General features: G+C 40.2%; 2 protein-coding genes across 3 annotated transcripts in view; one reads left to right on the forward strand and one right to left on the reverse strand.

Annotated features, from left to right (window-relative positions):
* RTN4IP1 (reticulon 4 interacting protein 1) overlaps nt 1-11640 on the reverse strand; it is a 24610-nt gene extending 12970 nt beyond the window's left edge. Inside the window, exons 1-6 of one of the 2 annotated variants that reach the window (XM_063389736.1) lie at nt 11503-11640; nt 9274-9425; nt 8396-8464; nt 8038-8162; nt 2675-2723; nt 1088-1224 (exon numbers count right to left, since the gene is read on the reverse strand). In XM_063389736.1, the coding sequence (XP_063245806.1) occupies nt 1088-1224; nt 2675-2723; nt 8038-8162; nt 8396-8464; nt 9274-9399 (506 nt within the window). In that variant the 5' untranslated portion in view covers nt 9400-9425; nt 11503-11640. Of the gene's footprint in view, nt 1-1087; nt 1225-2674; nt 2724-8037; nt 8163-8395; nt 8465-9273; nt 9426-10631; nt 10881-11502 lie in introns of those variants that run through there. The other variant, XM_063389735.1, reaches the window with a different exon arrangement.
* QRSL1 (glutaminyl-tRNA amidotransferase subunit QRSL1) lies at nt 11058-24904 on the forward strand. Its single transcript, XM_063389734.1, has 11 exons — nt 11058-11189; nt 11402-11561; nt 12756-12854; nt 13849-13945; nt 15623-15799; nt 18028-18203; nt 18308-18420; nt 19956-20148; nt 20519-20636; nt 23770-23975; nt 24442-24904. Exons 1-11 carry the CDS (start codon nt 11166-11168, stop codon nt 24651-24653), a joined length of 1575 nt encoding a protein of 524 aa, XP_063245804.1. The 5' UTR covers nt 11058-11165; the 3' UTR covers nt 24654-24904.
* The last annotated feature ends 71 nt before the right edge of the window (nt 24905-24975 follow it).

Genomic DNA, 24975 nt, shown 5'->3' on the forward strand with positions numbered 1-24975 from the left:
GGTGTCATTTCATGTTTGAAGTTCAGTTAATGTAATAGTTAGCTGCCAACAAGGGAAGATCATGAAAACTAATGCTCCTGGAAAGAGTAACTGACTGTGAGCTCTGAAGAGTCAGTACGACTCCAAAGGGGAGGAAAGTAGGAACATACCACTCAGCAGAGCTGACTGAGCAGCCTAGTTTCATCATTACACTGCACCCCAGGACACTGTTGTTGACGTCTTTTAGAAAGAGTTACTTGCTGGAATGGGTGTTCAGCATTTTAAGTGTTGCACAAAGGCAAATTTTGCACCAACTGCAAAGTCCATCATGCTGTACAGACAAGTGTCACTGCCCTCACAACTGCCCTCAGGCCTGCTGAGAATCACACTCCAGTTAAAGGACAAATGCCTTCTTAGCACAGTTACCAGTAAAATTCTCCCACAGATCGAGCAGCTTCTCTTTCCCCTCCTAGAAAGGTAGCTCAATCTAGCTAAAAAGAGCAGTGTAAATATCATATTCAAATACAAGTCACAGTAGACTACATTTAAACAGATGGAAAGATTACAAAAGCCAAAAATACTTCTGTTCTAGAGAAAAATCCCAGGCTAGTTTAAACATTGCTGCTGTGACAAGATATATGTGATTGTTTTTCAGAGGCAGCTGTATCCAATGTTACAGAAGAAAATTTATTCCCAGTCGGATTGCACAGTAGCAAGTCGCTGCTTCTTCATTATATAGTTCTTTCCTCTACAAGATCAATTTTGTATTTACCAGCTTTGCTCAGGATTTCAGAGGCTTATTTCAATTTGTTCATGCATTGTATATTCTCCAAAATGCTTGGATGGAAGCTACAAAACTGTTCATACCACAGTCATTGAAGAGAAGCACATGGAAGTGAGCTTGTCTCCCAGTTAACTGGCTTAGTCTTACAAGGAAATCTGTGCTGGGCATACTCACTTGCAAACTGCATTCAAAAAGGTGAATCTGCTTTACAAAATAATGCTTTAGAAACAGGAGAAAAATTAGGGAGTTCTGATAGAGTCAAGGAGTCAAAAGGCAGAAGGTCTGACCGCCAACTCCTTCATCTCAGAATTAAGCAACACTCACAAGGGTAATGTTTTAAGCTGTTCTTCCAGATTTCCAGATTTATAATCAATCACATCATCTGCTCCAAGCTTTTTCACCAGTGTGCTGGCATCATGAGAGCAAACTGCTGTCACGTGAGCATCCCAGGCCTTCATTAGCTAAAAACAAGTATATAAAAAAAGAAGTCCAAAGATTAAAACTTAGTGAAATATTGAGAACAATTAAAAAAGCCAAAGTCTCATATTTATGTAACAAATTAGCACTTTTAATAGAGAGTAGGGAGACTGTTCTAATACAGGATAATTTGTCACAAATCCCACAGACAAAATAATGGCTAGAATTTATCAATATTTAAGGTGGTTGTGGGGAAGGAGGAGCTGGTGTGAAGGAAAGAGTGTGGGGCATTTTTAATGCCACTGAAACACACCAGGTCTCTTGAAAAATAAGGCTCTCAGTTTGCCATCTGAGAGGTACTGTCAAAGTTGCCAAACTATCAAACTGGCACCGTATATACCATTAAATATGTCCTTTAAGTATTTCATATTACTGCAAATAGGTTAAGTACTAGTAACAGAAAAAGAAGGAAGTCATCTCTGATTTACCAGAGGGACAGTATCAGGTTATCTTCTACTCCAAAAGCTACAGCAAAGTAAAGGATTTTTGCTAGTTATTTATCTCTTTTTGCATCCCATTTTTTCATTCACAGTACCACTTTTTACCTTGATTCCAGATTAATTACTGTAGTTTATCCAGGAGTGATCCATTACAAATTGTTACTAGTCAGTGGCTGGTCAGCCTTTCATAGTGAAGGTCACCTGCTTTATCAAGGATCAGGCAAACAGCATACCATGAAAAATTCTGCTGTAAACCTCTTTAAAACTACTGTGCTTATAGCCTAGTGACATGGAAAGCAGTGATGCAATCACTCAAATTCTGTATTTTTTTATAACCTTGAGAGAAAGATGTTTCAGCATGAGATGGCACTAATTAGAATCAAACCCCCAAATTAACTGAGAGCATGAAATAGAATGTTCCACAACTAATGAATCAACAGAAGAGCACGTTGACCTTCCAAAGTTTAGAGCTGCTGGAACAGACAGACAAAAGAGCAGCAGGGACAAGACAGTGAGGGAAAGTAAATCTAAGCCTCTGTGCTTTACAGCCACTGCACACAACGCCTGATGGCCTCTCACACCACTTGACCAGCTACAGCAATTGTAGGAGTTGACATTCTCCATCAGTTTTCCTATCAAACACCAAGTTCTGTTCATATTTATACCACAGAGCCGAATGAAAGATAACAAGAACAGGCTACATATTTCAAGTTACACCAGTCAGAGATTTCCTGCAACCAAATTGTGAAATATGATCTTACATACAACTCCTTTCTTTAAAGTCCACGGTTCCTACTTTAAAATAAAACAACATAATAAACAGAAAGCAATAAATCTGAAAATACTTTACTTTTGGAAATATCAATCATCTCGATCAGACAGACTGATCAGTAGCTTGCTATTTCTCTATTCCTTCTCTCAATTCCCTTCTGTTATTTTTTTTTTCATACTGAAACGTTTGAAGATTCATCCTGGGCATGCTGGATAATATTACCTGTACAGCAAATGTACCAACTCCTCCTGAAGCTCCTAATATTAATATTCTGTAAGAGAAAATTAAAATAGATTTAATAGTTCTTCTAATAAACTGGCTTAACTATGTATTCTGATGTTTCTTATACATATCTGATTTTTATTATTTTTAGCAAAAGATTAGTTTTGTCATTTAATATTATTCAAGACTGGTTAACTGTTCAGATAGCCAAAAATGTGACTTAACATCACTGATTATGTGTCCTGTGCAAAAACCATTATCTCAGCACAGCCAAAGAGACTTCCTCATATGTGCTTTCCACTAAATGTAGACAGTGGAGTTGTCAGGTAGTAGCATTTATATTATTCAAAAACCCTGTACCTGTCCTCACTTTCCCAAACATAATTGCTTAGTTTGAGACAAAATCACTTAAGAGTCCTTTCTGTCTCCCAGACTCCACTGTCACATCTCCTAAAGAAAAAAATCCCATTCACCAACATTTTACACAAATTGTTCTTATCTAAGAGAAAAAGTAGTTTAGTATCACATTATTTAAGGAGACTGTGAACTGCAGAACATATGGAACATAATTTTCCCATATTCCATAATGTTTATCTAAAAGACAAAAAAATACAATGAAGCATTAACAAGTTTAACTTCTACTAGATTAAGATAGGTATCTCCTTCTTTAGGAAAAAAAGCAGTAGAATTTTAGTTCCTTCCAGTACATCTCAACAAGACCCTGTAAATGCCAGCTTGTGGAAACTGGCACACAAGCAAGAACATTAATGAAGGCGTATGTTGCCAAATTATTAGCAATTGAGAGTTCATTTTAACTGATAACCCTAAATTAAAAAGAAATAATACAAGTTTATTTGTGTGAGGATCTTACTGCTAGAAGCCTAATCGCTGTTCAAAAATTTCATACAAATATTTTATTAAATAACTAAACATCAGAAAATGAATTAGTAAGAAAACTTTGCGGCTCAAGTTGCAAACAGTGCTCTGACTTTGGATCTATTTGCTAATTCTAGGACAAAAACAAGATCCAAGATGAAGTCTTGGCATAGGATTGGGGAACATCATGTTTCTCAGAGCTTCTGTTCACCAGAAAAATCTCAGAATCTTCACTAGAAGCTGGTGAAATTCCTGTTTTAAACCTCACAGTAAAAGATGTTGAAGGAAGTTGCTTTTTACAGTACAGAAAAATACAATCTGGAGTCTCAGTTTACAAAAGTTCTTTGAAGCAGCTTAAGAGACTTGGTTTTGGTCACACTACTCACTTTAAAATGCTCCTTTTGTAAGTGATCAGATTCTGTTCCCTCCCATTTCACTGATCCAAGCTGCAAAATTCAGATTAAGAATATGAAACCACAATACCACAAAGCCAGCAGCTTTTAAATCTGCCAAAAAGTACTTATCCTCAGAACCAGGCTTCTAACAACAGATGCCCACAGCAACATGCATATTTTGACTTTAGTATACTTGAAAAGGCTCTGGGATACCACACTCAAGATATTGGATTAAACCCATCTTTATCCTTAAGAAGGACAGTCAAAATCAAATCCTTTCAAAAAAAATCTTTTCAAACTGCCCTCACAATTTCACTCCTTAGTTAAAGGGCATTTCTTCTACTACATATTTGGGGAAAGCTGTCATCTGAAAATGTACAATTTGCTCAAAGGATTTAGGTAACATTTTCAGTTTGGGGAGCAGTTTGGCTAGGACTTCTTTTTATTTTCCCCTTCAATAAAAGCCCTCAAGATTCCTTCAGGCAAAAATACTTTCCAAATTCGGTTTGTTCCTACATGGGCTATTTTCTACCACACCTTCCAATTATTAGAACTCTCTCCACACATTGTGACTTCAAGAAAGCTCATAATTTCTGAGACAAACTACACCTGCACAGGAGATCCTCGTGAAGCAGCTCAACAGATCAACATTTTTACAGCACTGACAACAGCAAGACACACAGGTAAGGGAGGGAGTGTTTGAAGATGCAGAACCTGTTAGGACAGTACTGAATGACAGATGATGGCAAGTGCCAAAGCAGGAACAGTTTCATTTGCACTGCCTCAGGAAAACACAGCCAGGAGAAAACACATCATAGAAACTACCTTTTTTCACTGCAAGGGAGAGCTCAGGACTAAACTAATAGACAAGTATGTGCACCAGGCAACAAACTAACAAATCTTCTGACCTGGACAGAGATCCAAGAGAACCAGTTCTTCCAAAAGAACAAGCAGAACATTTGTACCCCAGGCTTCCCTCCCTTTTGACAGAGGCACAACATTCACCAAGCCCCTCACGGGGCTCCAGCACAGGGAGCAGATCTCTTCAGATAAGCACACCATGAGATTTGAAAGTTTAGTCCATCTCCCTGGGCCCTGCTGGAACTATGATGTGGTCAGAAACAAGCATCAGAGAGGCAGGACCTGTTTCAGCTGCATGTGCCCCCCACCAGAACACGCAGAGGGTGGGGAGCGCGTGTGCAGATTAAGGACTACTATTTTGTCCAGATTATAAACAATGAAAAACTTTCAGTGACTGAGTTACTGTTTTATGCAAGATAAAAACTGAATAAATGCAATTTTACATAGTTATAAAAGTAATGTATTTATTGACTAAATATATCAACTTTATTTGGATATAAAATTATATTTCATTTGCTTATGCCAACAAAATGTCCCCAAGAAGTTTATTCCTGGATTAAGCAGTGTTTACCCTATCAAGAAGTTTTACAATCTACACCCAGTTTGTATTTCTCAACAAATAAAATGATGCAATAACACACAGACATTGAAAAAAGTATTTTCTTGGGCTATTATACCATTCAAATTTTCACTGTAACCTTATAAACCAGGAGTGTATGTTTGGTAGCTTACATTAAAAGAATCCAGCACCTCTGCCCAGCATACATGAAAGTCTAAGATATTGCCTCTGTATTTACACTAAGACTTTTAATTAATAGCAATGTAAGCACTCTGAATAACTTCTCAAACTGTCAGGTTTGTTTTTGTCATGCATTTTGTGAATATGGAAAGCAAGACAGCTAGTCTTGCATATCCCCCTTCTACTGAAACAGGTCAGTGGCACATATGAGAAGCTCCAGGTATCCACAGAGAACTGCAACACAACAGAGTCATTTTTAACATTTAGGATAGCAAGAACTTTTAAGCTTCTACAAGAATAGTGACATTAATTAGAGTGGTATAGAATAAAAGCTATGGAAAAATGACTGGAATTGCAGGAGGGTTCACAAACAATGAGGGCACGCTTCAGGAACTTGTAAAAACATAACCTGTGAAAGTATCTGCAGATGGAGCAGATAATCTGTCAGACACTGGACTAACAGCAAGTATTTCTGGTTAGCCCAGGCTAACGCCTCTAAAGAGGCAAAGAGAACAACACACGCCAATAAAAAAATCTTGCTGCTTTTAAGATGTCTTAACATTGCACTAAAGCACCAGTGAAGTAGCTTTCATCAACGAATACAGCTGCTCTGCCAAAATAAGACATTTTTGTGTGCACATACACCCTTCTACATAGCTATTTACATACAACTACAGGAGACAAAAAGACTGACATAAAATCACATATGTAGGTAACCTCTTACCAAATGTATGATCTAAAGAAACTAGGAAACACTGTATAAATTCTTGCATTTTTAAATTATTGCTCTGGGAGTTCATGGAATATAATTTTGCACAGCTTCTTCAATGCATTTTAAACACTTTCCTACAAGTAATATTTCAGGAGAAAAAAGGTACCATCACATAAGTCATTCGCTGCTGCTTTTACAGTTCAAAATTTCAAAATAGACAGGACACATAATATTTTTTAAGTACATAAAAATGGTTTTTTGCTGACAAAGCAATTAAAATTTTATTTGGAACATGAAAGTAAATATTAAATGTAAAGACACATTACTAATGCAGTTTGGATTTTACTGTTAACAATTTAAACACTTACCTGAAGATTGGAAAGACAATTTAAATAAGGTTAGCCTAAGGGTGTATCTTTTGGTTAATTCTATTTACATTATTATTCACATTACATGTGAAAGTGAAGATAATAAAAAGTCTAAATACTGAAAAATAAAAAGGTGATCTTATCTAGAATTTTGTTACTAGCTGGAAGTTAATTTCAATGATGTCTCTTTCATCTTCTTTAAATTTTGCAATTTCATTTTCTCAAAACATTGTTCACCTTTAGAAAAAACAATTGCTCAATATTTTCATGATGAAGTTCACTGTGACACATGTGACACATGACACATGTGACCACTCACTCGATTGTCTTCTAGACATGAGGGTGAAGAATTTCAATAGATCTAGTGTCCTTTGCAATGTGTTGCATTACAAAGTATCAGCCAAGATAAGGTCAGGCATCCAGACTCCTGCTACCCAGTAATTACTTCATGACCTAAACCTGTGATGCAGCATAGTAATTTTAACTACTATTTTTAAACTCCCACAGTTTTACTTTCGCCCTTATTCCCATTCTGAAGCTCTTGCTATCTATTTACTCAAACATCCAAAGATCAAAATCACTGAAAATTTCAATTATCAGGAGAAAAATGGTATTTGCTCCAATCTTTCACTGCATTTTTTCTCATCTGCCATTGTCAGATTAACAGACTGATAAACAAAGTCAATTTTTCTATTTGATTGGCTGCTCCTCTTGCACATTCTCCTTTTCTTGTCTGCATTCCTGACCTGATCAAAGTTCTGGCCTGCAGGTCAAATAAGAGTCAGTCATCTTCTCATTTTTCTCTAAAAAGCTGGAAAACCAGTCTGTTCCAAATGGCCCACGCCTGCAGGAAGTGAGTGAACCACACTTCTGTCCTTGAGAGGGCTTTCTGTGAGTTGCCAGTATATGTGAGACAATATTGCATTTGGCTAGCTATCTTAACAGGCAGAAAGGCAAAGTTCCTATAAATTCCTGGAGATAACATCCTCAAAATCTCTATACAGCCCATACATTATATATACATTGGATTATGACAGAATCAGAACAGCCTGGGTTGGATGGGACCTCAAAGATCATCTAGTTCTAAATGCCCTGCTGTGCCCTGCTCCTTTCACTGGAGCAGGCTGCCCAGAGCTCCACCCAACCTGGCCTTAAATATTTCCACTTGTGCATGTGTGGGCATCCACAACTTCTCTGGGCCTTTTTTACCTCTATATAGGGACCTCATCTGAGCCTTCCTCTAAAGAGACTCTCTCAGCAGCTGTGTAGACAGAAACCATCCTCCTCAGACAGCTGATCTTTATGAATGTGATGGTATGACAGTCTTTTATCACTGCTGGATGTGTCTTAGAAGCAGCTCATCAATACAAAAATGAAGAATTTTAATTTTAGCACTAGAACTGTTTACTTACCTTTTTCCACTACAATTGCTTTGGTTCAGTCCTCCCACTTGGTTAAGTGCAGACCACGCAGTGAGACCAACATATGGTATGGCAGCAGCTTCTGTGTGACTGAGACACTTTGGCTTAAAAGATACCTGAAATAAAATCATAACTCAGTCACACAGCAGCTTCTATGTGACACTCAAATGTTTTAAAAAGCTTTACTGAATTGCAGATTGTGTATTGCACATTTTCAGCCATCTTCAAAACTAGTTGGAGTACAAATCAATGCAAGCACTAAGAAATAAAGTTATTTAGATACTGAAGAAGAAAAAATGCCAGTCTTTACAACTTTGAGGTTTTGTTAGCCACAGTTTTGAAAGTTTACCTCGTTTCCACTAGCTACCACGAACTCTGACAGAGTGCCTTGTTTCCATGGGGGAATTGCTGCCCACACCTAAAACCAAACAGAAAACAACTATCCATTTTTGTAGCTTTGCACACAATTGTATGTACACAGAAGTTTCCTTCATTAAAGAAATCTTTTTTTCTAATTCACAGAATGCCTTCACTGTATATGAGAAACCAGTTTTAGCTTATTTTACACAAAAAAAAAAACCCCACAAAACTGACTAAATGAAGGACTGGAAGTCTATGTAAATAAAATTGTACCATTGCATTGTGTATAAGACATAATTTTTCAGACCCCCCCCCTCCAAACTACTCCCATGCCAGAAAAGCCCAGATTAGAGGGGTGAGGATGGTGCAGAATCAGGATTTGCTATGCTAAAACTGGTGAAATGTGAAAGCAAGTGGTGAAGGTGAAAGCAAACAGTATCAGTATTGGTTCTGGGCACCCATGAAGTGCTTCTTGTGTTAAGCCAAAGTTCCTACTCCAAGTTACCCAAGAAAAATAAAAACAAATCCCTTCTTGTTAGAATTCTACCTTCAATTAAAAACAAAACGGCACTTTGGTGTGCACTTATAAACAAACAAATTCCATTCTTGCTACTGCTGAAATGGACCAAAACTAAAACACAGAAGGGAAATTAACTTGCAGAAGCAAGTCTCTGAAAGACCAGGTTTTTCAGAGAAAAAAATGAAGAGTCAAAAGTATTCTAGGAATTTACTGCCAGATAGGCCTCATTAAGAGTGCAACAGCATTAAAGAAATACTTAAGAGGAGAAAGAATGCTTAATATCTCATAGTATATTTTAACTATACATTTTGGCAAAAGAAAATAAAATAAAGAGATTGGTGGATCACCTCATCTCCAGGTTTGAAATAAGACACACCCAGTCCACATTCCATAACAACACCAGAGACATCTCGACCGAGTGTCAGAGGAAATTCAGTCTCGCCAGCTTTGAGTTTCAGGGGATCCCGCTTCATATTTAACGCGGTTGCACCATAACCACCTGCAAAACACGGAATCAGCCACAAAATACCACACTGAGTGCTCACTTATTAATTGTGCACTTCCAATAAGAAAGCATTGTCTATACATAACATGCCTCATTTCTGTTATAACTGAAGCATGCAAAAAATCTGCAATGTTTCATGCTTTTACAGATTTTAGAAATAAAAAGCAATGTAAAAAGTAGTAAGGCCTATCTCCTAAAATTAGTAACCTGAATTTCTATTCAGTAAGCAACAGACATATGACGTGAAGTCTCAGAATTACCCATCTAATAACAGTGCTCAGCCTAAAAATAGCCTGCATTTGGGCATGTATGCCCCTTCAGGTATTTGGACAAGTCTGCCTAGGGGCACTATCATGCTAGAAAACGCCTTAACAGGAATCCTTGGATAGGGAATGTCCCACCACCAAACCATCAACGATATTCAAAGATTTTTTAAAATTCATTTATTAGAGACCCAAAACACAGATTACAGCTCTGTCAGCGGGCTTCCTGACAGAAGCTTGTTCTACTGAATCTGATTCGATATGCAAGCACTGCTACACGGGAAATATAAGGTATTCTGCTACCACAACTTCATTCTTGTGTTTCAAACCCAGAAACTGGGGAAGAAAATCTGATTAAATGCGTCAAATACAAAGAGCTGGGCAGTGAAAGGGACAGATTTCCTGGGCGGGATGACAGCAGGTCCGCAGAGGCCGATTCAGGATGGGCATGGCAATGAACAACACGGTTCGCCTTAGGTCGCACATGCCGGCTTGGCAGCCACTTGGACCTCCAGCCCCATTCACCTCCAGGAGGTGGGAAAATCCAGCATCACTTAGGGAGAATGCTGCTCCTTGGCCAGGCGTCATTCGGTCGAGAGAGTTGCACCACAATCATTCAATTAAAAGCTCACCCTCGCAACACACACACACACACACACACTCTTGTCAGTGGCTTTTTATATCGTTCTCCCTAAGAACTAGGAGAAAGATTTTTGTATCGTTCTTCCCTGAGAACCTGAAAAAAGTTAAGTTTCCAAGAGGCGGCAGTTTTCCACAGGGCTCGGGGAAACACGTGTGTCGAGGCAGCCTCGGACACTGCCGAGACAGGTGTCTGCCCTGGCCCCACTCGGGCCGCCGGGGCCGCCGGAGCCGCAGCCCCAGCGCAGCCCCTGCCATCCCGGCAGCCCGGCCGCGGCTGCTCGGGCTCGGCACTTACTTCTCATGCTGAGGTCGATGGGGTTCAGGCTCGCAGCGTGAACCTTAATGATGACCTCGTTCGGGAAGTGTATGATGGGGAACGTCATGTCCCTGGTGAAGCGCAGCACCTCGTTGCTGCCGTACCCATCTATGACCCAGCTGGGCATGGCGGTCCGCGCCCGCGGAGAGGCGCGGAACCCGCGGGCCGGTGCCCGCCCGCTCGCCCAGCGCAGCGCCCGCCCACCCGCCGCTCCCCAAGACAGCATGGCCGGGGCAGCCGGGCTGGGCCGGGCCGGGCCGACCCGAGCCGCGGGATCGCGATCGGGATAAGGATCGGGACCGGGATAAGGATCGCGATCGGGCCGGGTCGCTCCCGCGGCCTCGGCGCTCGGCGCCGGCGGCCCCCGCAGCCAATGGGCGGCCGCCTTCTTGGCCGCCCTGCCAATGGTGCCGCGGGGTGTTGCGGCAAGATGGCGGCGCGCGGCCGCTGCGCCGGGGGAAGAGTCCGAGTCTCGCCGCGGGCGTGAGGAGACCGGGACGGGCAGGGAGAGCCATGCTGCGCGCCTCTCTCCGACAGGTGAGTGCGGTCTGCCCGCCTGCCGGGCATGCCGAGGAGCGGGGCGGGTTCGCAAAGTGACCGAGGTCCCCTGGCGTCCCCCCTCCCCGGGGCGGCCCGGGAGAGCGCTTCCCGTGGGCTCCTTCCCTCGGCGGGGATGGCGTCTTCTTCCCGCACCGCCCCGGCCCGGCCTCTGTCACCCGGGCGCCCTCAAAGATGGGCTTCGCTCTCAGGTGTCGGCGGCGTTGAAGGAAGGACGCGTCACTCCCACGGAGCTCTGCCAGCGATGCCTGGCCCTCATCAAAAGCACCAAGTTTCTGAACGCGTACATTACCGTGGCGGAAGAGACCGCTTTGAAGCAGGCTGAAGAATCAGAGGAAAGATATAAAAGAGGTATGTTGGTTTGTAGGTAATGCCAGCTCAATAAAAGCTGCTGTGGAGGAGCTGTCTGTGTTAGACGAAGGACCTTTACTTTTTAAAGGGAGTGTCTTGGCGTGTTTGACTGTGGCGGGATGAGGCTCACGATTGAAGTTTCCGTGGGTGCCCGTGGATGTACACTTGGCACTCAGGAGAATATTTAGTCCAAAAATCAGAGGGAAAACCTGGACCAAACGAGGCAGTGCAGGTCAAATAGGCTGTGTGCCTCTCGGACAGCACTGCTACTGGGTGTCTGCTGCCTCTTTCCCTCAGCAGTTAATTTGAAATGTGTCGCCAACAGGTACCGTGAATAGGCAAATGCAGTGCTCATTCACAGGCCTCCAGACTGGGATAGGCAAACAGCTGGCACAACCTGTCGAGTTTTTAATTAAGAAAGCAAATTAAAATAAAGCAGCTTCACTAATTGCAATTAGTAATTGGAGAACAGAACGGCTTTCAGTCCTGTTATCTGCAGCATTTAGAAGATGCCCATCCTCATTTTCCTTTGTGTTTCAAGAAAGGCAGGAAAGGTAAATTTTCACCTAATAGAGTACATGTTTTCCTTCCTGGGTGACACTTGCTGTCCTCTGGCAGCTTAATAAAATTGTCAGCCAGGTTGTTTTGCTTCCTGATATAGGCCTTTTAATTTTTGGGTTGGGTTTTTTTGTAGTGTCGTTTGTTGGTTTGGATTTTTTTTGATGGTGGATAATCAATTACTTGGAAAGGATTTTCTCTGCTTCAGTAATTTTTCGGATCATATCTACTGTGTATGTCAGGTAGGCAGAGTTTATGGCTCCTAGCCCAGCGATGGAGTGGATTTAGCAGCACCTATGGCTGAAATAAGCACTGTGTGGTCACACTGGAAGAGGGATGCACTCCTTTGGGACAGCCAGCCTGGATGAAAGCAGCTGCCTGTCTGGAGGGCTTAGCTCTGCTCTGTGAGGCCAGGCCTGGTTTGGGCATAGTGCTCAGTGCTTGAGTTGGAATGGCAAATCGTTCTTGAAAATGGAGGAGACAACCATCAAATGCCAAGTGGAAAGCAATCTTACTTCCAAAAACCACCCAAAGGGACTTGTAAAATAAACTTAATTAAAAGTAATTGATGAGAACATTATATATATAGCACACTTCGCTTTAATCTCTGCTGTTTTACAATCATTCCTAATGCAGGTCAGCCACTGGGCATTCTAGATGGAATTCCTATTGCTGTAAAAGACAACTTTAATACAGCTGGCATTGAGACAACATGTGCATCAAATATGCTAAAAGGTACAGTAAAGCTTTTAAAATAAAATCAGATCTTTTGCTCTTTAGAGGGTTTTATGGACTAGAATCTCGCAAAAATCCAGGTGTTTTCAAAAAATGAGCTGGAGTCATTTGAGGAAATACGTTTATCCAGTTTCACTACCCAAGTTCATCTGGTATTACATATGGATCTTTTTCTAAGCACATTGTTTCTTTATTTATATTTGTATGCATTTAACTACAGTTATAATAAAAACACATATACTACAATAAAATGGTCCCAAATTTTGCATTTTCCTTCACCTTGCTGTTAGATCTAGAGAATAGCAGTCAGTACTGTTCTGCCTGGTGAAATCCAAAGACAGTTCTGTTTTGTTGTTGTTGTTCTGTTTATAATTGTTGACTTAAATAGTTTGTTCATGTGGCTGTAGGAAAAGTAGACATCAACAATTGCAACAAACAATCACATTCTCTAATGCTTTTAAGGCTTTTTTTTAAATTTCCTAAACTCATTGTTTCTGTTAACAAGTCATGAATGTTTTCAAGCCATTACAATGTTTTTATAGTAAAAGCAAAAGTAGGAAACATTTCTTACATCTGTTTTATTGTGCACAAAGTAAAATGTTCCATTAATCCTTGTGGAAGATAGCAGAAGTTAGCAGACCTCTAATTTGATTTTAATAGCAGAAGAAACAAATATTACTTCACCGCTGTAAAAATTGTTATATTACCTGAGATGCTTTCCCTTAAAGCACATTCTCAGAGCTGTTATGATTGATTGCAATAAGTAATAGGAGTGATGTCCTTGTTCCTGATGAAAATGGGAGTGGAGAAGGCCCTGTCATCATTCACAAAGTGTATTGGTCACTACCTGAGGTCTTGTGTCATTGTCATAAATCTCATCCCTAGCTTATGTAAGGTCTGAGTGGTAATGACAACTTCAAAATGTTCAGAGTAGCTACTTGTAAAAATAATTTGTATCTCACTAGATGCTCTTAATTGTTCTGATTGTTTTCAGGTTATATTTCTCCTTACAATGCTACAGTAGTTCAGAAATTACTGGATCGTGGAGCTGTGCTTTTAGGTAAAACAAACCTAGATGAATTTGCCATGGGGTAAGTGGTGTTTATTATTTTTAATGTGTTGATTTTACATAAAACAGCATCCACACCCTCTGTTCCAATGTACCTCTAATCCTTAACTCCTGTTTCTGTGAGGTGAGACAATAGTGAGTACTTACTGGGAGGGTACACAGAGCTGCATGAACTTCTCCCTGAGCGTTTATAGTGTTGTGTAAATGATACAGACGCTGAGTTTTGTGAACATAGTGTTCAAGTGTAGCTGTGCTTGAGAGGCAGGAAGTGGTCCAGCTTTGAGGACAAGTGGCCCTCTTGTAGATTCAGTAGTGTGTTAATAGAATTGGTTACAACACAGTTAATTGTTACCTTCTCCTCTCTCCTTACTGATGGCTTTTTGCCCTTAGGTAATTGTATTCATGCCCCCAGTGGCAGTCACTGCCTCTGCCAGCCACTGGGGTAATTTATGTGGGTACTCCCTGACTTGCTGCACACAGGCTAATTGAGCGCAAGGCTTTTAAGTTGCCTAAGCTAATGTTGGTGACTCTTTGTCAGGAGCACATTGAAAAATGCTGCTACAAATTGATTCTTCCACAAATCAGTGAAGGCAGCCAAGCTGTAGCATTGGGCTGTTAGGGATGGGAATTACTGCTAGGTTTGGAAGGGAATCTCTGGTACTTTAGTTACCTGTGAAAAACAGTAAATGCTGTATTTTGGTTTTATTATACTTAAACCAAAATCCAAGGTTTGATTGGAAATTCACATCGATGGCGTGGAAATACTTTGACAATATTGTTTTGAATAAAGTAATTTTTGTGTAAAAAAGCTATTCCTCAGAGGAAGGCCAGACAAAAAGCTTGGGAAAAACCTGATACTGCAGTATTACAGCTGGTCTAAGTTCATTAAAGCACAGGATTCTCCTAAAAGGCTTATCCCAATACTGGCTTCTCGTTCTGGTCTGTGTGTTTGCCTGATCTCTTGATCAGGGAGCGGATCCAACTCTCAAGTAACGATGTCTCAGTAGGGTTGGTTTTCAACTGCTGTTAGCTGCCTGTTCTGTCTGATGATTTAGCTGGCAACACTGGCACCCTGCAATCAGGGGCAGTGTGGGGCAGAGGGCCTGAAGAAGGGGGAAGGTATGCCCTGCCCCTGCTTCTGGGTGGCAGCTCACACTTAGGTGACACAAGCTGACTGAAACCAGTTTCTGAGAAGCCAGTATGGCATTCAGAACCAGTGAACTGTGGCCTCTGCAGAGGGCTACAGGGTGAATAATAGCGTGGCATTTCAGAGAAATGCTTGTTCCTGGTACTGTGGAGCTTTTTCTCCACCTCTAGCAGCATGTTTGCCCTCACAACTGTGATCTTGCATCCAGTGCAGGGCTGGAAAAATAGAAGACCTTGGTTTTGAAAGATCTGTACTTTTAAATAGCTTAAATCAGTTTCATGTCTTTGTGACTCTCTTCGTTTCAGTGGTATTAGCAGAGGTTAGAAAGAGGTACCAGTTCAGGTTCTGTGCCGGAAACTGATGAACAGCAATAAATTTTACAGGTGTATGTAATGTTGTAGAAGATGACTACATAAGGATTTACTTACACCAGTCTTCTTGTGTTGAAATTGAATTTGCAAGGATGACGAGGAATTGGATTAAAAAAATTACATTGGTGAATACAAGTGTGTCACTTGTCACTTCTGTCTGTGTTTGTCCTGACTGTCTTAGATCTGGGAGTACGGATGGAGTATTTGGACCAGTCAGAAATCCCTGGAGTTATTCAAAACAGTACAAAGAAAAGTCCTTCCCAAAATCCCATTCTGAAGACGAAGAGTCCAACTGGGTCATAACAGGAGGGAGCTCAGGAGGCAGCGCGGCTGCTGTGTCGTCTTTCACGTGTTTTGCGTAAGAGGCTTTGACTTTCCCTAAATGTCTCAGAATCTGTTGGAATGTTTCAATTTTATAATTTTTAAAAAATCATTTTAGAATTTTCTCATAAGCTAGTATGAAACAGGAAGATTATTGGCACTGGCATGTGAAAATTTATTTCAGCATCCCCAAATTATTCACGGCATATCATGAAGCCAGAAGTAATCTGAGCAGGCAAATTTAGATTTACTAATTTCAGGCATTAGTCAGTGGTATGACCACTTTGCACTGTGTGCAATAAAATTATGGTGGCAGTAAAGGAGTGGCAATTTTATTCCCACATAATCTCTTAAAAAGTCTTATGAGGTTTGTGATACATCTTCTTCCGTACTAATTGTATCACATGAATACACACTGAAAATGTAATTCAGCAAAAAAAATTAAGAGGTTCCTTAATTTCTAACAGTATAATAATCTTTCCTCCACTCCTTTGTTTTTATAGTATAGTTATGTGATAGTACATGAGATTTGGGACCTAAAAACTTTCAAATCCCTTATTTAACAAAAAAGTACAGAGTACTTACTACATAGATGCTTGCTGTTTTTAAGTTAGAAAACAGTTTTTGTGTTGGGAATTTTTTTAGTCAAGTGTATGTTTATGGTTGTTTGGAGCTTTTTTTCCTAAAGGAATTTAAATAAGCTGGATTTTTTTTATAGTAATTATTAACTGTATGGAATAGCAACACACTATTTAGCAAATCAGTTGTCTATGCTGTCTTCCCCATCTGACTGTTAAAACTGATCACAAACCTTCACACCTTGCATTTTATGCCAATTTTAGAGGTACATCTTGGAGCATGTTTTATAGAAGATCATTTCAGTTGTGCTCTTAAATGGAAGTTGTTTAAGAATGCTCTTTAGTTATTTTATTCTCGTTTACCCACAGACTACATTACAAGCATCTATTTTGTTGTTAAAATATTCTTGCTAATGTTGATTACAACTTTTTAAATTACTTTTTAAAATTATATATCTCTTCATCTCCTTACCCTTTACTGGGATGTAACCTACTCAACATTTTGCTACTGTTGAAATTAAACTCTGTGCAGCCATTCCCAAGGACTGCTGGTCCTCATCCTGAGCCAGAACGGGCTGATCCTGAGAGGGTCTGGCACCTTTTCTCACGTTGCTGGCTTCCCATTTTGCACTGCTCAGCACTTGGTCAGCTCAGGGAGATTTTTTGTCCAGCTATTTTATTGCATATCACCTATTGTATATCCATCCTATTAGAGTCTTTCAAGTACCAGGAATGCTGCCAGTCTTTACATTTTGAATTTGAGATTTGGATGTCCAGAAATGCTGTAAAATTCAGGGTGTTTTACATCGACACAAAGGCTTTGAAAAAAGTTCCACTTCAGGAAAGTCAGTTGAATTGGTTCAGCCATCTGAGAAACAGATGGCTATGGGAAAAGTCATATACTCCGTTCAGTAAAAATAATACCTGTTTCTGCAGTTTAAATTTGTTTTGGCAAAGATTTGAATGAAAATTGCTTTTTCTTTTTAATGCTGCTTGAGTTAAATTTATTAAAAACAAGAGAACAGCATGTTTCATTTCAATACAATTTTTGAAATAAAAATTTCAATTTAGCAAGAACAAGATTTCACCTCTGAATAAGAAAAAAGGAATTCGACATAATAATAATAGCAATAATAGTAATATACTGTGTTTTAATTGTACCTAAGCTACTGTAATCTGGGAGTTCTCATCAAACTTTGTAGATTTGGAAACAGGAAAAACATCTTCCCAAAATATGTCCTCTTGTTAGGGGCAAGAAGTGTCGCTCTTCATTTTTATCCTGGAAAATGCTGATTCATGGTGCATTGGCTACCTAATAAATAAGATATCAGTGTTGAAAATTGTTCCCTAAATCACATGAGATGTATCAGTTGGAGTCCACGGTACTGGAACAGACACGGCAGAAGATATTTGGGGTCCTTTTCAGATGGTCTGAATTCTACCTATCTGCCTCTGCTTTGTTAATAGAGCTGGACTCTCCTAATTGCAAATTTAGAGATCCTAAGAAAAATCAGAGAACAAATGAAAAATAGACATAAAGAGCAGACTAGCATTTAGGCTGTGTGATTTTGACTGCTGATCTGGGAGAATTCACAGGGTTTTAAATCCATGCATCTTAGCCACACATTCTTACGCCTTGAAAATGTTCTAAATTATCTTACTAATGATGATCCTTTTGAAACCATAGAGCCTTAGGGTCAGACACAGGAGGATCTACCCGAAACCCTGCTGCTCACTGTGGTGTTGTAGGTTTAAAGCCAACATATGGACTGATCTCTCGCCATGGTCTCATTCCTCTAGTGAACTCCATGGATGTGCCAGGAATCCTCACCAGATGTGTGGATGACGCAGCAGTTTTGTTAGGTATTACTATGTCATACATCTCCGTTTGCAACATTTCCTCAAAACAAACTGAATTCTGACTAATGTACGTTTTCCTGGCCTTCCCATGTCATGTCATATTTCAGGTTCACTTGCTGGACATGATCCTAAGGACTCTACCACAATTCAGGATGACTTTAAGCCATTTGAACTACCTGATTTGACTGATGTCAGCAAGCTTTCAATAGGAATTCCAAAGGTAACATTTAAATCCTGCTAACACTTATGGACAGGAAGAACAAACAAAAGACACATAACAAAAAAATAGTTATGTCTTGCCCACCATCTGCCAGTCTCCCATGATTTGAACCAGTAAAGATGGTAAAAGCAGCTCCTAGAAAAGAACAGGATGTGTGTGCTCTGTTGCCTGTCCAGGCAATTTGGAGTAAGCATACACTAATGCATCATCTAAAACATGTTGTCATCATGGTGGGAAGCACTGTCAGATCTTCAGGGGAAATGGGGAACTTCAGCTCTCGGTTCTTTCTGTTGCTCTTTCATTAGTCCACTCTGTAACCTCAGACAAGTTGCTCTTGGTGCCTTCCCACACAGTGAGCTTGGTACTGGTTTGTGCAGAGCTTTGAGATAGTTGCCTAAATGGCACTGTATTAATATAGAGCAGAATTTTAAAGGCAATTGAATGGCACAAGGAGCTATGATTTGCAGAGTTCTAATGAGAACTGAAAGACATCTGTAATTTGGCATCTGATGTGTGCAATTCAATCACATTTGTAACTATAAGAGTACTTGAAATTTAGGAACAAAGTTTGGGACTTCAGCCTATTTTTAATTTAATAAAGGCTCTGCCTTCAAAGAGATAGTGTGAGTAACATTTATTAATTGGATTCTCAGTATTGGAACCTAAGATAGAACAGGCATACCAAAAGTTTTAATTTGGTAAGCAGAGATGTCCACTGATCAATTATTCACAATCTGTGAAATGGAAAAATTACATGCCTAGAAAATTGATCAGCTGCATACTATTTAAATCCTGATAAATCTAAAATGGTGATATTGGTTCATTTTTCCTATCCTTTGGACATTTTTTCCTACTGCTACAGGTTATTCTAAGTAGATATGTGCATACATTAAATATGGGTCATGGCTACTCAGAAATCAGACAGTATTATGACTGATGTTATGGGTTAGAACTAAAGCAAGTATCTTCAAAAATAGGGCATTTTAATAGAATATCTATAATTTGGCTGTAAAATAGGAATGTAGTAATCTAAGTCTTCTCCTAACCCCTTGATTGTAGTTCTTCTTTGGTGGGTGATCTTATTTGTTTCACCAAGGTGTGCCAGTTGCCACTGATAACGCTGTGGCATTTCTTTTTACCTTTCCTGCTTGCAGCCACCCTAGTTTTAGGCTTTAGACCTGAAGAATTTCTACCTGTGTCTGCAGAGCAGTTCAGGACAGTCTTAATAGATAAATAAGGGGATAACTGGGCAGTTACTGCTTCAGAAGAAACTGCTGAAGTTCCATGAGCTGTGATACATATGTTCATCCTACAGAGATGAACGTAATACTCTTAAGAAGACTGAATCCTGTTAATTTAATACTCCTTGTTTGTATAGGATTTAGTAGATGCAAAAAGCTTTAATAAGTATTTTAAACCATATAGTGGTGAGATAATGGTTTCAGTGTATTTTTAGCAAGGAGTATTTGTGTTTTGGTTGCTATTAGAAGTAAACAAGTGTGTAAAATAACTTCTCTTCTTGTTTTTCCTCTAAGGAATATCATGCACCAGGGCTGTCTAGTGAAATTGTGGCTCTCTGGTCAAAGGCTGCTGACCTGTTTAAGAATGCAGGTGCTAAAGTGGTTGAAGTGAGCCTACCACACACTCGTTACTCAATTGTCTGCTATCATGTGCTGTGCACAGCAGAAGTGGCATCAAATATGGCCAGGTTTGATGGACTGGAATATGGTAAGGCCTTCGAAAAAACTTCTTTCTCAGACAGTAGAAACATTGCTGAATGCCGTGTAAAAGTGTTAGTTTTCGTAGCTTTTCTTTTCATGGTTGGATGCTTGATGTTATTTCTCCTAGATGGAATATAGTAAAAAACCTTGTTCAGATAAAAATGTGTAAATAAATACATAATATCTTTCACTACTAGGCATGTCAGTGTCTGGGCTCAAAATCTACTTTAGTATTTCCATAATAAAACAGGAACATATTTTGTTGTTTTTCCAGAATAGTAGCATGTCAGACTGCAGCAAACAGTGACCTGTTGTGCTGCTATGACATTATTAAATCTTAGGGAAGCATTAATACCCAGAATGCCTTTTCCTTTCAGGACATCGTTCTGCCATGAAGGATTCCACTGAAAGTATGTATGCTGCAACACGGCGAGAAGGCTTCAATGATGTCGTAAGAGGAAGGATTCTATCAGGAAACTACTTCTTGTTGAAACAGTAAGCAGAACATCTTGAAATTCAGCGTTTCCAGGTTAACGAATTTTTGAGCACGTGGTGATTAGTTGTTCATCATGACATGAAAAAGAGATTGCCCTTACACTAGTAGCTGTTTGTATTTTTATTATTGCTTTAGCTCTATAATACCTAGTGAACCATTAATAATGAATGAAAATGTTTTCCCTGAGTCTTATTAGTGATCCTCCTAAATTAAATAAGTAAAACAACTTAGTGATATTTTTTCTCCCACCAGAGCATTATTGGCATCCATTAGTAAAATTAGGCAGAAATCTACCCTATGGTATGACATTGAAGTCATACTGAAGTCATTACCGTCCTAGTTTTAGAAGTTCTGTAGCTGTTAATCTCATTAAAACTGCATAGACAAACTGATGGTACATTGTAGCAAGGTCTTCTAGAGAAAGCCAGACACATAGCAATTAAATTAACTGCAGCTCTCTGCCTCAATGTACAGGAAAAAAGAAGCATTGGCAGAAGTACTGAATTGAAGTCCTTGCAGAAGCCAGGCTTTTATCCAGCTCACGTACAGAAGCTGGTGCATGGATCAATTTTACATTTTTAGTTTTCAGTCCTTATCCAGCAGTCCTAATTTATGTTAGTAAAAGTGCTGTTTTTCTCTGTCTGAATTTGTTCAGATACTAACAAAAATATTAGGCTTGTAATCAGTCTTTGTAGTGCACTTGCTTTGAAAGAGCTCTGTCAGCAAGTGTATTCATCAGACGTGACTTCTAATTGCTCTCAGAGACAGGAATGTTGTCAGTCAGTCTGTAACAACCAGCTTTTATGGAATGCCGATATTCCTGCCAAGTGTGCTCTCTCTGCTTACAACTGTCCAGATCAGCTTTCCTAAGGCTGCTTCAAAACTCACATAGTTAACTCTTCTGTGAAGGAATACACAATTAGCTTCCACCAAGATGGAACAGGAGTGTTGTGTTCCTGTTCCACAGTAAATTACTCTTGAGGAACAGAGTGCAGGGTTCAGAAAGCATTCTTAAAGTAGTAGAGAAAATCCATCTGTGTCTCCTGCTAATGTTGCCTTTTCCAGCTTACTTTTGTCTTGCTTTTCAAAGTTTTAAAATGACTAGGTGACTGTTCAGGAAGTTCTGTTTAACATCTTTAGAGGCAACATGGACAAGGGGATTGAGTCCTCCCTCAGCAAGTTTGCAGACAGCTCCAATTTGAGTGGTAGTGTTGATCGGCAGGAGGGCTCTGCAGAGGGATCTGGACAGGCTGGGCTGAGGTCGATTGTATGAGGTTCTACAAGGCCAAGTGCCAGGTCCTGCCCTTGGGTCACAGCAACCCCAGGCAGCACCACAGGCTGGGGCAGAGTGCCTGGAGAGCTGCCCAGGGGAAAGGACCTGGGGGTGCTGCTCAGCAGCAGCTGAACAGGAGCCAGCTGTGTGCTGGTGGCCAAGAAGGGCAATGGCAATCCTGCCCTGTATCAGCAGCAGCATCCTGTGTCCTGGCCAGCAGCACCAGGGCAGGGACTGTCCCCCTGTACCTGCACTGGTGAGGCCTCACCTTGAATCCTGGGTTCAGTTTTGGGACCCTCACAACAGGAAGGGCATTGAGGGGCCAGAGTGAGTCCAGAGAAGGACAACAGAGCTGGTGAAGGGTCTGGAGCATGAGTCCTGTGAGGAGCAGCTGAGGGAGCTGGGGTTGTTTAGCCTGGAGAAAAGGAGAGACCTTATCACTCTCACTACAACTACCTGAAAAGGGGTTGTAGCAAGGTGGGAGTCAGTGTCTTCTCCCAGGTAACAAGTGATGAAAAAGAGGAGACAGCCTTAGGTTGCACCCTGTGAGGTTTACACTGGGTATTGGGAAAATGTCTTCACAGTAAAGGTTGCCAAGCGCTGGAACAGACTCTCAGGGGAAGTGGTGAACTCCCCATCCCTGGAGATATTTAGAAGTTATCTACATATGACACTTAGGGACTTTCTGAAGTTAACAGCTAGGTTAATTTCTAAATTGATTGTAGGAAAAGGTCTAATTCCCATTATATAACTTACTAACTTGATTCTGCTGTTTATTGATTATAACCATTTTCATCATTGTTTTTCAGAATCTCAAATCTTTAGATTACTCTAACAAAGTGGGGTTTAGGCAGTTGCAGTTGTTTTATCTGTAAACACTGGCATGGAGAAGTTGGTAATCCACCACTCCATTTTTCTTTCACTTAACTTGTTTTTTTCTTTCCCACATAGCTGAGGGTTTAGATGACAATTACTTTTGAAACCAAACTCTGAATTTAAGATTTCATATTTACTGGTTATGTATATAGTTAAAGTTAAAAGGAATGACAGATGTAAAGTTGACTAACATGTTTTTGCTTCAGAGTTGTGTAAAGACAAATCCATAGACCATATGTTTACATGAGGGGAAAAAAAAGGATAAAGATAAGGCCTTCATAGTATTCTACAGAGAAGTATACTACAACCACATATGTAGTTTTAAATCCATTTGGAGTTCTCCACAGATGACAGGACTTTTTCATATGCTTCAAGTATCTTGCTGGATTGAATCCTAAGTGGTTAATTCCTATTTTTCAGAACTGTGTAGTTCTGTATTTTCTAGACTTTGCTGTGCTGCTCTACAGGGAAATCAGATTAGATCCCAGCTTTTCACCCAGAGGGTGGTTGAGCACTGGAACAGGCTCCCCAGGGCAGTGGTCACAGCACCAAGCCATTCTGAGTTGTGCTCTCAGGCACACTGTGTGGTTCTTGGGGCGTCCTGCACAGGGCCAGGAGTTAGACTCCATGATCTTGATGGGTCCCCTCCAACTCAGGATTTTACATGGTTCTGTGAAATTCAAGACACAGTTTTGTTTCCAAATGGTCATGAAAGTGTTAGTTTTTGTTTTTATTTAATTACTGTAAGGTAGAGTTTTGTTTTCCTTTCACTTTTCTTCAGCTATATGCCCCCATCACTTCCTTCTCTGACAACTCCTCTCCTATGAGAGCATAAACATATGTGTGGTGACTAAACTTCCAGTGTGAGTCAAAATTTTATCCAAAAGGATTACTGGGCTTGTTTTTTCCACGGTAACTAGGAAATAAAGTTGTGTGTTCTGGGAATTAAAGTGTCAGGCCTCTATGTCCCTATTCCTTTGTAGGAACTATGAGAAGTACTTTGTCAAGGCGCAGAAAGTGAGACGTCTGATTGCCGATGACTTTGTGAAGGTTTTCAGGAGCGGTGTTGATGTTTTACTCACTCCCACCACTCTGAGTGATGCAGCACCATACACAGAGTTCATCCAAGAGGACAACAGGACCCGCAGTGCTCAGGATGACCTCCTGACACAGGCTGCAAACATGGCTGGTGAGAAGGACAGGAACTCAACTGTTTTCACCTGCCTAGTTATTTTAATTGTTCAGTCCCTTTAGCTATTTCACCTTCTCTTTAGAATCAGAATATTTCACCCCTATGTTGTAAGTCTTACAGTGGTAACTGGGTCTAAGGATAGTTTATTAAATGCTTGAAAATGTAAGACCAGATTTTAAAGTAGGGCACCTTGGAGCTGAGTGTGAGCTGCAGGTAAGATGAATCTGCTCTAGAAACAGAAATCTCTTTCTAAGGAGAGCTGCTTATCTTTTTCAGAGGATGCTGACTATTTCAATCTCTCTAATGAATTTCTTGTGATCATCTAGCATTCAGTTCATTGAATCAAATTATTTTAGATAGTCTTTTTTCTCTACATAGGTTTTTTTCTGGTTCTCTTAAAATTGATACAAAAAATACTCTAAGGTTTAATAGTAAATCTTTGCATGTATTTTTTTTCTTTCAGGATTGCCAGCCATAAGTGTTCCTATAGCTCTTTCAGAGAGAGGCTTGCCAGTTGGGCTTCAGTTCATTGGACGTTCATTCCAGGAGAAGCAGCTTCTCACTGTAGCCAAATGGTTTGAAAAACAAGTCCAATTCCCAGTGATTCAACTAGAAGAAGTAAAGAGGCATGACAATGGTGTCTTTCAGCATCAGAAATCTGCTTCTTTTTCATAGCCTAGGACTTGCTAGTCAGCTAGAGCAAGAAAGCTGTGGGGATGGTCAAGAAATGAATTTCTGCAGTTAATTGTCTTTTGCAGAAGTAATAATCTCCTTTAAGAAGACGTTATGCAGTAATGCATGATGGAATCACAACAGTTTGTTAGAGTGTAATTAAGGCAAAGTGAATCATTAAGTAAACATTACCATGTTATTAAGAGCCATTTCTTACTGATATTAAAAACACCAGGTTGAAATTGTGCATTTGGTGCCTGTGAAGCTGATTTTTTTAATCCTCAGAGGGTGTGTAAGGTATCTGACCAATTAAAGAACTGACCAG

Source organism: Prinia subflava, chromosome 2, assembly GCF_021018805.1.
Source record: "Prinia subflava isolate CZ2003 ecotype Zambia chromosome 2, Cam_Psub_1.2, whole genome shotgun sequence".
In the NCBI taxonomy this organism is placed as follows: Eukaryota; Metazoa; Chordata; class Aves; order Passeriformes; family Cisticolidae; genus Prinia; species Prinia subflava.

Excerpts from the sequence above, each read along its gene's own strand:
- QRSL1 (XM_063389734.1), top strand. The coding sequence starts at position 11,166 with ATGCTGCGCGCCTCTCTCCGACAG. Across the intron at positions 13,946-15,622 it reads CTAGATGAATTTGCCATGGG|ATCTGGGAGTACGGATGGAG; the intron begins GTAAGTGGTGTT and ends TGACTGTCTTAG. Across the intron at positions 18,421-19,955 it reads TTTCAATAGGAATTCCAAAG|GAATATCATGCACCAGGGCT; the intron begins GTAACATTTAAA and ends TTTTCCTCTAAG.